At 37.9% G+C, this 16801-nt stretch overlaps 1 protein-coding gene across 2 annotated transcripts in view; it reads left to right on the top strand.

The window, feature by feature from the left end:
* The window catches only part of ARHGAP42 (Rho GTPase activating protein 42), a 343252-nt gene that overhangs the window by 313686 nt on the left and 12765 nt on the right, over positions 1-16801 (top strand). For both annotated transcript variants that reach the window (XM_073662146.1, XM_073662140.1), the window contains 8 exons: positions 1-75; positions 3237-3321; positions 5390-5448; positions 6520-6625; positions 6838-6997; positions 9105-9249; positions 13299-13682; positions 14700-14847. In XM_073662146.1, the coding sequence (XP_073518247.1) occupies positions 1-75; positions 3237-3321; positions 5390-5448; positions 6520-6625; positions 6838-6997; positions 9105-9249; positions 13299-13682; positions 14700-14847 (1162 nt within the window). The remainder of the gene's footprint in view (positions 76-3236; positions 3322-5389; positions 5449-6519; positions 6626-6837; positions 6998-9104; positions 9250-13298; positions 13683-14699; positions 14848-16801) is intronic.

Genomic DNA, 16801 nt, shown 5'->3' with positions numbered 1-16801 from the left:
GTATCACTATTTTGGGACTATATAGAATCGGGGGTGTCAACTCCAAAGTCCAGAAGTTGATGAATACGGTTTTCTGTAAGTATCTTCTACTGTGTAATGGAATGTAAATGGCAATAAGTCATAGAGTTAATAATGGTCTCTGTGAAAGGATTGTCCCATGTGAGGTTGTCTCCTTCATTTATAGTGACGCCATATAATGCTGCAATCCACCTGTAGATGCCCAGGACTAGAGCAACCAGACCTGTCGTGTTCATAATATACAGTACTGGTCAAAAGTTTGGACACCCCTGTTCATGCAATGGTTTTCCTTGTTCTTATTGGAATGTGCACGTTGTAGATTCAGACTAAAGGCAACAAAACCACAAAGGCACAAACAGGGGAACAAAAGGTAAAGAAACGCGTGTGAAACAAACTAGAATGTGTATTACACCTTAGATTCCTCACAGTGCCTCCCTTTTACTTTGATACCAGCTTTGCCTTCAGCCTGAATCTACAACGTGAAAAAACAAAAATGGGCTCTCAGGGAAACGAATCCCAAGGAGACAAATAAAGTGCAATACAAATCCAACAAATAAAATCACAAATTTATTCAGCATAGATTAAAGCATTATATTTATGCTTACATTGCAATGGTGCAGACCCACGTGTGCTGAGCCCTGACGCGCGTTTCACCTCGCTTCCTCAGGAGGCATGTAAGGTTGGTTATTTATGCACAAGCTGTCTATTTATTTACCTTTCTATACCTTTTGATGCCATTATTTGTATTTTGGATGCAATTATGTATATATTCATATAATATTCACCATGCATAGATGTATATCATTGACTATATATATATGAATGTTATAAATTATACTGCATGTCCCCTATTGGTTTATCCCATACATGTAAATCTATCCTTGCAATACATAGGAGTTTAAATTTACATATGTTCCTATGGATACTATCTGGTCCCGACACCACTGTTCTTTGAAATTTGTTAGGCAACTTTGCTTTTTTTAATTATTGTTGATTATATAATGTTTTAACCTATTTTGAATAAACTGATTTGATTTTATTTATTGGAGTTGCACTGCACTATATTGGTCTCCTTGGGATTTGTTTCCCTGGGAGCCTATCTTTGGTTTCTCATTTCTTCTACGGTCGACCACAAGAGAATCAATTAACTTAATCCTCCCAAAAAAAATCACCTTGTATAACTAAAGACACATAATCTTAACCTCTGCTTTTACTCTAGACCTTAAGGGGACATATCTATTTTTTCATTCACCCTAGATCACCAGGAACTAATCATGTGAACCCTTTTTTGTACCCTAGATTATAAAGAAAACCATAATTACCCTAAGCCGCAAGGGAATAAAATGTTCACTACCTCTTTTTACACTAGACCACCAGGGAACTATTTTAACAGCGTTGACCACAAATAAGGGGGGTATTAACTTAGAGAACCTGGAAAACAAATATTCTCATTACCCATGAGCAAGATAATAAAATTAGTCTAAAAATATACTTTTTTGCCTAAACTTGGCTGCCTGCCATTACTTTGAGTTCTAGAATAAATAATTGATATTTCTCATCATTGGTCTGAGGACGACAATAATAATCTTTTATGCAGCATCACAATGATAAAGGTATATAACTGTCCCCGGTAAACTCGGTGTGTTCACAGAAGCTATTGTCCGCCATCCCATTACCTACACCTAAAATAGCCTAATAATAACTGTAACGAGCTGAAAAGGCAGCGAAGACGTAAAGTATCGTTAGGGGCAGGATGACATTGTCAGATCACAGTATAAAAACCTCTTCTGGCCGGATATGGATTTCTAAGAGAGGTACTTGTGAATACTCACTTTTCGGAAACTCATTTAATGGGAACCTGTAGGAGTCAGATTCTCTTTTAATGGGACACTCGAAATAAAAATAGATATTGATTCATTAAGGAGTTTTAAAAAAAAAAAAACAACAACTCAGTAATAAACGTTTTAAATTCCATTTACCAAAGCAAAATACAGATGTGTCTTTCCTTAGATTTCCGACATCTTCCAAGATGAGTGGTACGAGATGACCTGTTTTGAAAAAAAACAAAAAAATGATACTCTGTCGGGAGTTGTTTATGGTGTATATACAGCCAACCAATGTGAACTGTAGAATTTTTGAGGGTTCTGTCAACATTTCGTGATCATGTATTAAGCTTGTAGTCCTTAAAGAGGTATTCCTATCTCCAAGATTTTATCCCAATATGCACTAGGTATAATAATAATAATAATAATAATAATATTAGCAAATACCTCCAATTAGAAATGCAGTATAGTTCTTCTGATAAGCTATGTTGCTTACCCCATGTGCAGGGCATTGCAGTAGCTTAGGTATCCATGGTTATGACCACTCATATAGTGACAGTTACTTGGCATTGGTGGTAACCGTGGCTGCCTAACCTACAGCAATGCCCTGCACATGGGGTAAGCAACATAGGTTATCAGGAGAACAATATTACATTTCTAATTAGAGGTATTTGCTAATATTATTATTATTGCACCTACTACATATTGGGATAAGATCTTGGAGAAAAGGATGTTCCCTTTAATGAAATATACAGAAACGTAAGGATTGATAAATTTGTGTGGGCAGCACGGTGGCTCAGTGGTTAGCACTGTTGGTTTGCAGCGCTGGGGTCCTAGGGCAGAGAAGTTAATGTCCCCAGCACTGGTGATCGAGAGCTGCATCTCTGGTGGTCTAGTGGTGGTACAGAAAAAGAATCATATCTGGTGTCTAGTTGTTTACTCACCTCCCAATGTTCCAATGATGTCTCCTTTTCTACAGGAAAAAGCTCTTTATTTTTGTCTTTTACCTTTTTTTACGCCTTTTTAAAACAAAAAGTCGCATGTTCTGCTAAAGTTTGGTAAAATTTGTGCAAGATTTCCAGGCATGTATAAAATCACTTGAGAGAAAATCGATGAGTTGGCTGCAAAAATGTGGAAAACCAAAAACCCAGCGCACAATGACAAACATAAAAAAAAAAGGTGAAGACAGATAACATAGACTTAAAAAAAGATGTAAAGTAAAATAAGAAATCAAATCAAAAACTGGCTGAAAATGCTAAAAAATAGTCAAAAAAAGGCACAAATAATAATAATGAATCGGGCCTGGAGAGTCAAGGAGAATTAGATATGTAACTGTATGTGTCTAAGATGTGAAAGGAACCGAGTCTTCATTCTGAAATCTGTTTTGATTTTTAGCACCTAAATCGCCTCCCGATATGGATATTGACCTAGAATTATGGGACAATAAGACCATAACAAGCGCTCTAAAAAACTACCTCAGGTGAGTGATCATACATATCGGAAACAGTGGAGGTCAATTTCTGCAGCAAAAGCCAATAAACATACCCCTCCCTCAATAATATTTTGAAGGGATACTAATAATCAGCCATAATTGGTGGTGGGCTGGGACTCTCTTTTGACTGTCCATTCCAATATGTTTTATTGTAAACAGATCCATAGTCCTGACCTGATAATAATTATTTGTAGAGCTCAAAGCTCCATTTTTCTGGCACCGAGCTTGAAATTACCTGTATAGACGTTAAAGTTCATTCAGCCTTCGGCCACCACTAGGGGGAGCTAGACAAATTGTTAAGTTTGACCATCTTTGATCTAATGTGTATGGGCAGCTTTAGCCAGTTCAAGACCAGGCCAGTTACTAGTTCCTGACCAGGCAGTTTTTAAAGTTTTTTGAACATGTCTTTTATAGAGTTTGAATATTCAAATAATTTTTCCATAATTTTTATAATAGTTTCATACTCTCTTCTTTTATTTTTTTGCTGATATCAGGTGATGTTGTTGTGAAAATAAAGCAAATATGTGTCTATTTTTTCTTTTGTTTCACATAACCACAAAGGAGCGCTGAAATACATTTTAAATGTTGTTCTCTTTTTCCATAACAATTATTTTAACATACCGTCTTTGTTTTTTTTTCTGCTTTTTATTTATGTATTTATTCATTATTAATATATTTCACATATTGTGTCACTCATAAGATCATAAAAAACCTTTGGGGAAAATTTTAACATTTAAATATTTTTTTTTATCTGATTTCCCCTGTAACTGGGTCTGGTATATTAGCCCCAGTTACAGGAGAATTTCAGCTTCCTGGCTGCAGAGCAGATCTGACTCCTAGAACCCAGCAGGTCATACTACCTCTCTACACCCAGCGACCATATGGCCATTAGTGCTTCCTATTCTGTATACACAATACTTGTTCACTACTGTGTATACAGGGATCGAGACGGCAGATACGGTAACAAACTGTCCCTCTTGTACAAACAACATGCCTTCTACAGACAACCAGCCAATCCAGTCCAGCAGTCCTTTCTCTCAAATCCCGGGCCTCATACCCATGAGCAGGCTGGAACCTATCAAAATTTATATCCTTAAAAAGCACCTTTCACCAGGTCAAAAGTTGACAGTTTTTTATTTTATTTTATTCCCGCTGCTTCCCTGAGTATTTTTCTTATTTCTAAATCCGCCATACTGTTCTTGAGATATGGGCCTTTTTATTTTGTGCTACTTTTTATGGTCTTTACCATGAAGCGGTTCTCTCAGGATGATTATGCAGATCAGCTTAAGGTCACGCGTCCAAAGAATAGTAATAATCTTTTTATTTATATAGCGCCAACATATTCCGGAGTGCTTTACAATTCAGACAATTTACAGACATTAATCGGCACTGTCCCAATTGGAATCCTGTGAGTCTCACCCCCTTGGCAAAACCCATAAAAAAAATTGCACTAAATAGAAACCCCCATATATCTGAAACTGTTTGGCAAATTTTATAAAATCTTTTATTTATTTTTTTTTGCATTTTCATGAAATGTTGAAACAAAAATTTTGTTTTTTTTCAACATTTATTGTGCAGTAAAAATGACCTGGTGGCATGATTTTCCAGATCGGTACGAATACGGCGCTATCAATCTTGCATAGTTCTTGTTATATTTTGGTAATTATAAAAAAAAAAAGTCTGAATTTTTCAAAATAAACTGGTTTGTTTCGGCACTTTCTTAGTCATTTTTTTTATTTGTCCGGCATGTGTGGCTGCTTTTTTTTGTGTGTGTCGAGCATTCATTTTCTTAGGTACAATTTTGATCGCTTTTTATAAAATTTTTGGGGGAAACAAAAAATGGTTATACTGACATTTTGATCTTTTTTCTTCTTTATGGCATTTACTGTATTCGTGAAGTAATTATATAATTACATAGATCAAAGTTTTATGGATACGGTCATACCAAATATGTTTATTTTCTTAACTAATTTCTTTATTTTTTAATTGCAAAAAGGGGGGTGATTTAAACCTATAGTATATTCTTTTAATTAACATGTGCTTTATGTTCCCATAGATGCCTAACTGAGCCTCTCATGACCTATAAAGTGCACAAGGATTTTATTCTTGCTGTCAGTAAGTATATCTATTGTATATATTCATTTTAATTACTTATGTATGTTCAGAAGTGTGTGTGTGAATATATATATAAATTTACTTACTATAAGATTTGAAAATCTGCGACGTGTGTCAATTTCCGTGTCAAAAAAAGTGTGCGGCATTACTTTAAATCATATTTATTAAGTTTTATCCATTGGTCTGGAATTGTTATCCTCTGTGGATTTTATCTGTACATACTGTATCTACTGGTAAAATCCTCAGCAATTCCATCCCTTGTGGATCAGTTCCTACAATACTCTTCTGCCTGGTCTTTTTTTTTTTTTTTTTATCTTGTGGTATTCATTGCCGTTTTTTGCCAAATTCTTCATGGCGCACACAGTTCAAATAAATAGTCTTTATTTTTTGTCTTCTACCTTTTATTGCAACTTCTAAGCGCAAAAAGTTGCACGTTTTGCAAAAATTGGTCTTATATACAGTGCAGACCAAAAGTTTGGACACACCTTCTCATTTAAAGATTTTTCTGTATTTTCATGACTATGAAAATTGTACATTCACACTGAAGGCATCAAAACTATGAATTAACACATGTGGAATTATATACTTAACAAAAAAGTGTGAAACAACTGAAAATATGTCTTATATTCTAGGTTCTTCAAAGTAGTAGTATATAATTCCACATGTGTTAATTCACAGTTTTGATGCCTTCAGTGTGAATGTACAATTTTCAAAGACATGAAAATACAGAAAAATCTTTAAATGAGGTGTGTCCAAACTTTTGGTCTGTACTGTACCTGTCATACATTACATGACTCGAGTAGACTGGAGAACATCTGCGGCAAATTTTGCGACTTTTTAAAAAGTCTTTAATTGATGAATCAGCTGAAAATATCTTGAAAAAACACTAAACTTTGCCTAGAATGGCAAACTTAAAAAAAAAACAGATAAAAACTTGATTTAAAAAGGCGCAAATAGAAAAATCAATAAAGTGCAAACAAAAAAAGGAGCAAAGCACTAAACAGTCAACATAAATAGGGTAAATGCAATAACCAATTGGCCCCTTTACATCTTCTGTTCTTTTATCTACAGAATCGGATGACCAGAATTACAGAGTACAAGCGGTACACGCTTTAGTCCATAAACTACCGGAGAAGAACCGGGAGATGTTGGATATCTTAATTAAGCACCTCGTCAAGTAATGATCTCTTCTTACTTGATAGAGACAAAGTATAAATTTGTTATTTTCAAAAACTTTTGATTTATTTTTTTGTTCTTTATTTTTCAGCTTTATTGTTTGATATTTTTTATTTGTGACAGCGTTAAAACTTTCTCAGAAAAAATTGAAAATATTCCGAATTTTGCCAGGAATCCAGTTTGGTAATATTGTAAATATCTTTGACCATGCAGGGTATCGCTGCATAGTCAACAGAATCTGATGACTGTCTCCAACCTTGGTGTGATCTTTGGTCCTACACTGATGAGAGCCCAAGAGGAAACTGTGGCGGCAATGATGAATATCAAGTTCCAGAATATCGTTGTTGAGATTTTGATAGAACATTATGAGAAGGTAATATTATATATCGTGTCGTGATTAAATAATTAATGAATGGATACATTACTTTTTTTTATCAGAACATTTCACAAAGACTCAAAGCTTTTTCTTGAGTTCCTCCCAAGTTTCACGTAGAGGTTCTCCAGCCGGTTGTCCTCCTTGCTTGTCTCAAGAGTGTGAGAATTGCTAGACCTTCAACCCCTATGTAAAATTTTACAGGTCCACCATAATCTGCAGAAGTCGACAAGACTATTCATGGGTCTGGTAAAAGAAGACTATTTGACCACCTCATTCCCAACCTTGCTTGCTAAAGGCAACATAGATGGATGGTTGGAGCTCTCAATGTTAGAAAACGTACAAAAGAAATTAATAGCAGGAGAATTAGGTGACTAAATTAGTGCATATGCTTGGGAGAACCATCTTAATTAGTCTTGAAGTGCCCTTAAAAATTCTGTTCACAGTGGAAAAACATAAAAACCACACTGGGTGGTACAACATCATGGAGAACCAAGAATGGATGCTAATTAAACTAGTAGGGCCATCTTGATCATCATGTGGTTACAGTGGCACCTGTACCATCCAGGGCTACAGATGCCCATTATTTTGCCTATCATAGACATTGGTTCCAGTGGGGTAAGGTTCCCTAGAAATCCCAAAAAGTTTGAAAGGTAATGATAACAGGTGTAGGATACATATATTTTCCCATGAATTGGTGAAAATCCAGATGATCCAAAGGCTTAGCAGAACCCTAATTCTGAAGCCACATTGGTAGTCCTTGGTCGCCATCGAGAACACTATGAACCTTCTCCTAGGTGCCAGATTCCTCATTTGAATTATAGGCCCAGTGTGATGTGATGCATGAAAAACAATGACATCGTGCCTTGCCAACCAACGGGTGGAGACAACAAGTATGTCTAGAGTAGATACTGGGGTAGGTAAGTAGGAAAACATAGTAGGTTCAGGAAGACCCTGCACAATTTTAACCAAAAACATTCAACTTCTATGGGAACTAAAAATACACCTTTATAATCTCAGCCATAGACTTCAGGATTTCACAAATTTGCCTGGCCTCTTTACATAAAAACAAAAAAAAGTCTCTAGCGCATGAAGGGGTTAAGTAAAATAAAACTAGTTAAAACTCCAGAAAGAAACTTTTCATTAAAGAACATTGAAAGCTCTCAGTCCATTGACCGCGCTCCCTGAGAATCACAGCAGGCGCCCACTTCCCGCTTGAAGAAATTAGTTTGGTGATAATAAATTGTGTTTTCTAAAGCATCAAACCGAAGACCCATGAAGTCTACAACACAAAGAAACATTAATGACCTCAAATACCAGAACTGGAGCATTTACCGTGTCCATCAAGAGACAAACAATTGCAATTTAACTGGCTCCACATGCAGAGAACTCTGCTTACGGTATGTCACCCGCTATTTCATATCTACTTTTACCTTTTCTTGAGGACTCTCGATTTCTCACAATACAAATTTAATGCATTAATGAGACATTCTAGCAAAACCCTCAACAGTCTGCAACTCACATCACAACTTCGGAGTGGCCACATATAGACACGTATAGCATAAACATCTCCCAACAGAGTATTACAAAATCCCATAAAAAAAAAAAATGGATATATTGCATTGCAGAATGCAGAATATGTTGTGCCGACTTCAAAAATATAAAAAGTCATAACGGTTCTTGAAGTTATTGTAGCTTACCATCATCCTTTAAGGGGTTGTCCACTTTTAGGAAAACCCCTTCTTAAATGCTATATTCCTCAATGGAAAATAAAATCGCCTCCAATACTGGCGCCGATCCACCGATGTTGGCACCGGGTCTCCCGAGGCTCGAGTGACATTGTTATGATACATGAGCTCTGCAGCCAATCAGTGGCCACCATAGAGTTGCAGTGCTCTCACTTCCTTTGGATCAACCCCAGACATGCAATTGAAGTGAGAGCACTGCAACTCATTAGCGGCCACTCAGCAGGTATGGCTGGAATATGAACAAAACCTATCAATGTTTTGGTGACTCACGGCATCAATAATTTTGCCGGATTTTCTGTAGTCATATGAATTATATCAGATTTATTGTTGTAAGTTTTGTTTTTTTCTTTTTTTTACAGATTTTTCACACCGCACCAGATCCAAATGTCCCGCTTCCTCAGGTTCAACCACGTTCCATTTCTAAACGAACCAGAGCAATCTGCCTTTCTACAGGTCCCAGAAAGCCTAAGGGGAGGTATACGCCATGTCTGGCTGATCATGACAGTGAGTATTCTCTAACCTGGGGATTCCCTTTCACCCAAGCCACACATTGACAGTGGTTTTACACATATTGTTGCATATTTATTATTGCATTTGTAACTTTTTTGGCTATTTTGTTGTGTTTTTCGTTTATTTTTATTTAATTTTTTATTCTTTTTTTTCCATTTGTGCCTGTATTAAAGTCTATTTTATATCTGTTCGCCTTTTTTTTATGTCCGCCATTGTATGCAGGGTTTAGGCTTTCCAGATGATCTCAGCTGATTTATCATTTTAGAGCAAATGTAATCTGGTCCCTCCTTGCAGTGATTATATGTACACCTCGAATTTTGACTCAAATTTTACACCAAACGTGTGATTTTCGCTAAAGGGTCGCAGAACAGTTTAAAAACAACAATAAAGAGCATTTTTCATTTTGCGCCAAATTCTTGAACCATGTTGAAGAATTTTGTGTTTAAAACATCAACGATTACTGCAAGATGGAAAAAAAGAAGAAAAGAGACTCGCAAATGATGAATCGAGCCCTTAGGCTAGACTGTCTTAGCTTTTCCATGCGGCTTGATATACAAGTGCATCTCACTAAATTAGAATATCATCAAAAAGTTAATTTATTTCAGTTCTTCAATACAAATAGTAAAACTCGTATATTATATAGCGTCATTACACACAGAGTGATCTATTTCTAGTGTTTATTTCTGTTAATGTTGATGATTTTGGCTTACAGCCAATGAAAACACAAAAGTCGTTATCTCAATAAATTAGTATACTTTATAACAACAGCTTGAAATATGTTGTTAAAATCTCAGTAAATTAGAATAATTAATAAAAAAACACCTGCAAAGGCTTCCTAAGCATTTAAAAAGGTTCCTTAGTCTGTTTCAGTAGGCTCCACAATCATGGGGAAGACTGCTGACTTGACAGATGTCCAGAAGGCAGTCATTGACACACTCCACAAGGTCCCAGAGTTCCAACTTTCATTTGGAAATCAAGGTCCCAGAGTCTGGAGGAAGAGTGGAGAGGCCACAATCCAAGCTGCTGGAGGTCTAGTGTGATGTTTCCACAATCAGTGATGGTTTGGGGAGCCATGTCATCTGCTGGTGTAGGTCCACTGTGTTTTATCAAGACCAAAGTCAGCGCAGCCATCTACCAGGACATTTTAGAGCACTTCATGCTTCCCTCTGCCGACAAGCTTTTTGGAGATGGAAATGTCATTCTCCAGCAGGACTTGGCCCCTGTCCACACTGCCAAAAGTATCAATACCTGGTGTACAAACAACCGTATCACTGTGCTTGATTGGCAGCAAACTCGCCTGACCTTAACCCCATGGAGAATCTATTATAGAGAATCTATGGGGTATTGTCAAGAGGAAGATGAGAGACCCCAGACCCAACAATGCAGGCGAGCTGAAGGCTGCTATCATAGCAAACTGGGCTTCCATAACACCTCAGCAGAGCCACAGGCTGATCGCCTCCATCCACATTGCCGCATTGATGCAGTAATTGATGCATAAGGAGCCCCGACCAAGTACTGAGTGCATTTACTGAACATACATTTCAGTAGGACATTTCGGATTTTAAAAACATTTTTCAAGCTGTTGTTATAAAGTATTCTAATTTAATGAGATAATGACTTTTGTGTTTTCATTGGCTGTAAGCCATAATCACCAACATTAATGATATTCTAATTTAGTGAGATGCACCTGTAACTGGGATATCTTAAGGCTGGTTTACACCATCGATTAGCTGACTTTATATCTGAAATTTGCTCCAAAATTTTGACAACTATTTTGGCGCATGGTGTTGCATGTCATGTCACACCCCTTCTCTGGCAAACCACATCCATATCCTCACTCTTGGCTTTGGTTAGAAAAACTGCGTCAAAAATTGTTTGTTTTTTTTCCAAAAATTTCTGGGTGTGAAACCCACCTTAGGCTGGGATCACAATTTGCATATTTGGTGCTGATTTTCTCTATGTAAAATATGTAGCAATCTGGGGTACCAGTAAAGTTGATGAGTTTCAACTTACATCTAATGCTGTATTTTTCTTTTTTTCAGTGCAAATATTAACTTTTGTTTAGATTTTTCTACAATCTTCTGCATGTCAATTTCTATTGCAGAAATGCAACTTTTTTACCCATTCATTTCAATGGAGACCCTTAAGTCCGTAGATTAAACCTCTGTCTAAAACACATATGTCAAACTCTTGACCCGCGGGACAAATCAGGCCGGCAGAGTGAGTATATTTGGGCTGAGACGCCAGGCGGATGCCCTGCCCGAAATTACACTTTCAACTATATCAGGACTATCTGGGGCCATTATATTGTATGGAGGACTATGTGGGGCCATTATTCTGTACAGAGGACTATGTGGGGCCAATTATACTGTATGGAGCACTATATGGGAAACATTATACTGTACAGAGGACTATGTGGAGCCATTATTCTGTATGGAGGACTATGTGGGGCCCATTATTCTGTATGGAGGACTATGTGGGGCCATTATTCTGTACAGAGGACTATGTGGGGCCAATTATACTGTATGGAGCACTATATGGGAAACATTATACTGTACAGAGGACTATGTGGAGCCATTATTCTGTATGGAGGACTATGTGGGGCCATTATTCTGTATGGAGGACTATGTGGGGCCATTATTCTGTACAGAGGACTATGTGGAGCCATTATTCTGTATGGAGGACTATGTGGGGCCATTATTCTGTATGAAGGACTATGTGAGGGTATTATTCTGTATGGAGGACTATGTGGAGCCATTATTCTGTATGGTGGACTATGTGGGGCCATTATTCTGTATGGAGGACTATATGAGGCCCATTATACTGTATGGAGGACTATGTGGGGCCATTATTCTGTATGGAGGACTATGTGGGGCCCATTATACTGTATAGAGAACTATGTGGGACCCATTATACTGTATGGAGGACTATGTGGAGCCATTATTCTGTACGGAGGACTCTGTGGGGCCATTATTCTGTATGGAGGACTATGTGGGGGCCATTATACTTTATAGAGAACTATGTGCGGCCCATTATACTGTGTAGAGGACTATGTGGGGCCATTGTTCTGTATGGAGGACTATGTGGGGCCATTGTTCTGTATGGAGGGCTATGTGGGGCCCATTATTCAGTATGGAGGACTATGTGGGGCCCATTATTCAGTATGGAGGACTATGTGGGGCCCATTATTCAGTATGGAGGACTATGTGGGGCCCATTATTCAGTATGGAGGACTATGTGGGGCCCATTATTCAGTATGGAGGACTATGTGGGGCCCATTATTCAGTATGGAGGACTATGTGGGGCCCATTATTCAGTATAAAGGACTATGTGGGGCCCATTATTCAGTATGGAGGACTATGTGGGGCCCATTATTGTGTATGGAGGACTATGTGGGGCCCATTATACTGTATAGAGGACTATGTGGGGCCCATTATACTGTATGGAGGACTATGTGGGGTCATTATACTGTATGTATGTATGTATGCACATAGTCCTCCATACAATATAATGGACCTCACATAGGCCTCCATACAGTATAATGGGCACCACATAGTCATTCATACAGTATAATGGCTGCACATAGTCATTCATACAGTATAATGGCTGCACATAGTCCTCCATACAGTATAATGGGCCGACATAGTCCTCCATACAGAATTATTCTAAAATCTATTAATTAAAATATACTTTGTGGGACAGCCCCTTTAAGTTTGTTTCCATATGAAAAAGTTCATGGTTATATTTGATGATCAGGAAAAACGTCCTAAATTGTAGACATTTTTTTAATAAATCTCAAGGTTGGCCCACAACTTTGTCCAAGCTTTCAATTTGCCCTTCTGTGTATTTGAGTTTGACATCCCTGCTCTAAAACTTTAGAAATCCATGCATAAAATCCCTACAAAATGCGCATCGTGTGAACCCAGCATTAGGGTGGTATCTGTTTGTGTATTTCAGTCTGTATTCTGCACCAAAATATACCCTTATATATTAGTTTGGAGTTTTCTTTTTCTTTTTTATATTTTTTCTTTTTTTCTCCGAAGGTGATTCTTACAGCAGCAGTCCAACGAGTACCCCAATGGGTAGTGTTGAGTCCCTGTCTTCACATTCCTCGGAGCAAAATGTCAACTCAAGGTGTGCATCATCCCCACAAAGAGACAAGAAGGGAAGTGGTATTCCCTGGGTCACCTCCACACCATCGTCTAATGGTCAGAAGAGTTCCAGTCTGTGGACCACAAGCCCCGAGTCCAGTTCCAAAGAAGATGCCTCCAAAACCGACGTAGAGTCAGATTGTCAGAGCGTATCTTCTGTTACAAGCCCTGGGAACATTTCTCCTCCAATTGACCTGACCAAGAAAGGACATTATGAACTGTCTGGACACAAGCTCTCTGCTGCATCTTCTCTCCGCTCCTTACCTTCCACAGAAGGTAGCTGGTAGCTAAAGTCTCTTTTCCTGGTCCCAAAGATTGAGATGTTGACATTTTTGACTGGGAGACTTTGACTCTGCACAATTTCCATCTAATCTTGATTATTGTCAAATTTCTAAACAGTCATTTCTGATGGAAATACCTAAATTATAAAAGGAAATCCACTAAATTCATCTTCCAACATATATTGTTTGTGCCAGATTTCTAGTGGCCAAAAATTTCCAAACTGTGCCAAATGGAAGAGTAGAGTAAAAAGATCTCCCAGCATCCTTGGCCCAAAATCAAGGGTGCCTCTTGGACTTACTAGGCCTTGGCATCCGGGGCACCTCTTTCTCTTACTACACCGTGTAACGTCAAGCCATTGCAGGGCCTAGTAAGGGCAAGAGGTGCCCAAGAAGCCGGGTGCAAATCTGAAGATCAAAGGCAGCGCAAATTTATTTTCTCAACTCTACCAAATGGGGATTTTGAACTCTACAGAGCACTATAGCCGGTCTGTTATCTGACAAACCTCTGATGGGCTGCAATTCACATCCTAACCACTAGATGGCTGCATATAAACATATTTAGCATAAACTTCTCCCAACAGAGTATCTCTAAATCATGTTTTTGGAGAAAAAAAATGGACACTGCACATCTTTATTGTAAATTTAGTTTAATTAAGATTAAAGGAAAGGAAGGACAAGGTGAAAGCTCTCATGTAATGTTGTCTGGTGTTTCTACGTAAAGGTCAATTTACAGAGATTTTTTTTTAGTAATGAGAGTTATTAGTAGTCATAACCATAAAGGCATGGTCTCCTGAAGACAACCCCTACACATAAGCCCCAATGATCTCAGTCTCAGACCTCAATGCTGTCTATGATGTCTCTGATCAGACAAGGCATTTCCTGGTCAAATAAGCTAGCAGTTGTATCAGCTAATCCCCGGCGTAGCTGCGATATGAAAGAGAATTCCTTTAAATAATTATTTGCGTATCTATCAATACAGAGCTTATAGCATGTTCTGTCAAATTTACTACAGGTTTAAAAAGTAGAAGTCCATCCACTCAAAGCTTAACATCGGTGGACCTTAAAGACGTCACGAAGGCCTATCCTGATTTACCTCCTAAGGGAATAAGGAGGAGGCTGGACACCGGTTCTAGTAACGGATACCAGAGACCTGGATCAGTGTAAGTTCTAGATAAAATATACTGTAATTGTAATATTTTTGGAAAAACCTTATAAAAAAATCTTTGCTATTGGGTATATTCACATGGATCAGATAAGCTGCAGATTTTTCTTCTGGAGTTTCCAAGTGAAAAATGCCCAATTTCCAAATTGTGTAAGAGATTTGGAATCTGCTATGAGTCAATTTATGTTATGGAATTCTGCAGAAGTGTTGCAAAATGTAGGGTGAAATCTGAGCAAAGTGTAGTATTTCCACATTGAAATCTGCAGCAGAAATTGTTCCTTTGTGGATTTTTCTCTGTATGTATATATCTAGAAAGCACTATTCTCACTTGAGTTTGGAGTTTCTGTCGGAAGGATACATTGGAGAACACTCCAGCTGCTTCCATTTAATGTAATCCTCTGATGTATCAAAAATTTTGAGACTTACACAAATTTTGGTTTTCGCAAAGTTTGCTTATTCCATTTTTAAAGTGGCAATTTCCAATATCTCTAGATTGAGTGATCAGATGAATTGCAAAAAAATTGCAAAGTGATTTCATTCATTCATTGGCGAGAAAATTAACTGAATAACAAAAAAAAAAGCAAAAAAACATTTCCACAGAATTTTAACCCTACCACAAAATAACTTGTTGACATAATTTCAGTGACATTCTTATTAGCTCAGGAGAAAATGTTAACACGGACAAGGCAGCTGATATCACTCTGTCCTGCTGATTGAATTATACGAGCAGACTGGATGCTTTAAGAAGGGAATGGTGCTTGAAATCATTGACTTTTTCTGTTGACCATGGTTACCTCCAAGGAAACGCATGAAGTCATCATTGCTTTGCATTAAAAAAAAGGCTTTACAAGCAAGGACACTCTTTCTTTTAAGATTGCCCCTAAATCAACAATTTATTGGATCATCAAGAACTTCAAAGAAAGAGGTTCACTTGCTGTGAAGAAGCCTGCAGGGTGCTCGAGTAAGTCTAGCAAGTGTCCCCTAAAGAGGATTTGGCTATAAGATCAGTTAAGCACCAGTGCTGAGCTTGCTCAGAAATGGCAGCAGTCAGATATCAGTGCATATACAGTGACAAGAAGGATAATCGAGGCTGGCCTGGTATCAAGAAGGGGCTGTTAATAATCCATTTTTGCCCAAAAAAAACATCTAGGACAGGCTGAGATTCTGCAGGTAAATCAGGGATTGGACTGCAGACGATTGGGGTAAAGTTATTTTCTTTGATGACTTCAGACTGTTTTGGACAACTGAAAGAATGATTGTCTGGACAAGGAAAGGTGAGTGCTACCATGAGTCCTGTGTCTGCCAACAGTAAAGCACCCCAAGACCATTCATGTGTGGAGGCTTTTCATCCATGGAGGGAGCTCAGTTACAATTTGGCCTAAGAACACAGCCATGAATAAAGAATGGCATCTAAACATAATTCAAGAGGGACTTCTCACAATGATCCAGGAGCAAATTAATGATGAGCAATGATTTTTATAGCACCATGTCACAAGGCAAAAGTGATAACTAAGTGGCTCAACGAGCAGAACAGTGACATTTTGGGTTCATGGCCAAGAAATTCCCCAGATCTCAATCCCACGGAGAACCTGTGGTCAATCCTCAAAAAGCAGGTAAACAAATGAAACCACAGAAATTGTGATGAACTCCGAGAACTGATTAGACAAGAATAGATGGCCATCAGTCAGGATTTGGCCGAGAAGCTGATATCCAGCTGCCAGGGAAAGGGCAGAAGTCTGTAGAGATAAGGGTCTGCTCTGGGATTACTGAGTCTTTACATAAACTTCATATATTCGTCAATAAAAGTTTAAAAACTCATGAAATGTTGATATTTGTACTCCAGTAACCGTAGAAACATCCGACTAAGATCTAAAAACACTGAAACAGCAAACTTTGTGAAAAACCAAAACTTGTGTCTGTCTCAAAACTTTTGGCCAGGACTGTATAGCCAT

This window comes from Phyllobates terribilis, unplaced genomic scaffold (genome assembly GCF_046119375.1).
Source record: "Phyllobates terribilis strain yellow unplaced genomic scaffold, ASM4611937v1 Scaffold_2__4_contigs__length_985480577, whole genome shotgun sequence".
In the NCBI taxonomy this organism is placed as follows: Eukaryota; Metazoa; Chordata; class Amphibia; order Anura; family Dendrobatidae; genus Phyllobates; species Phyllobates terribilis.
This window is presented reverse-complemented; position numbering and strand designations above follow the sequence as displayed.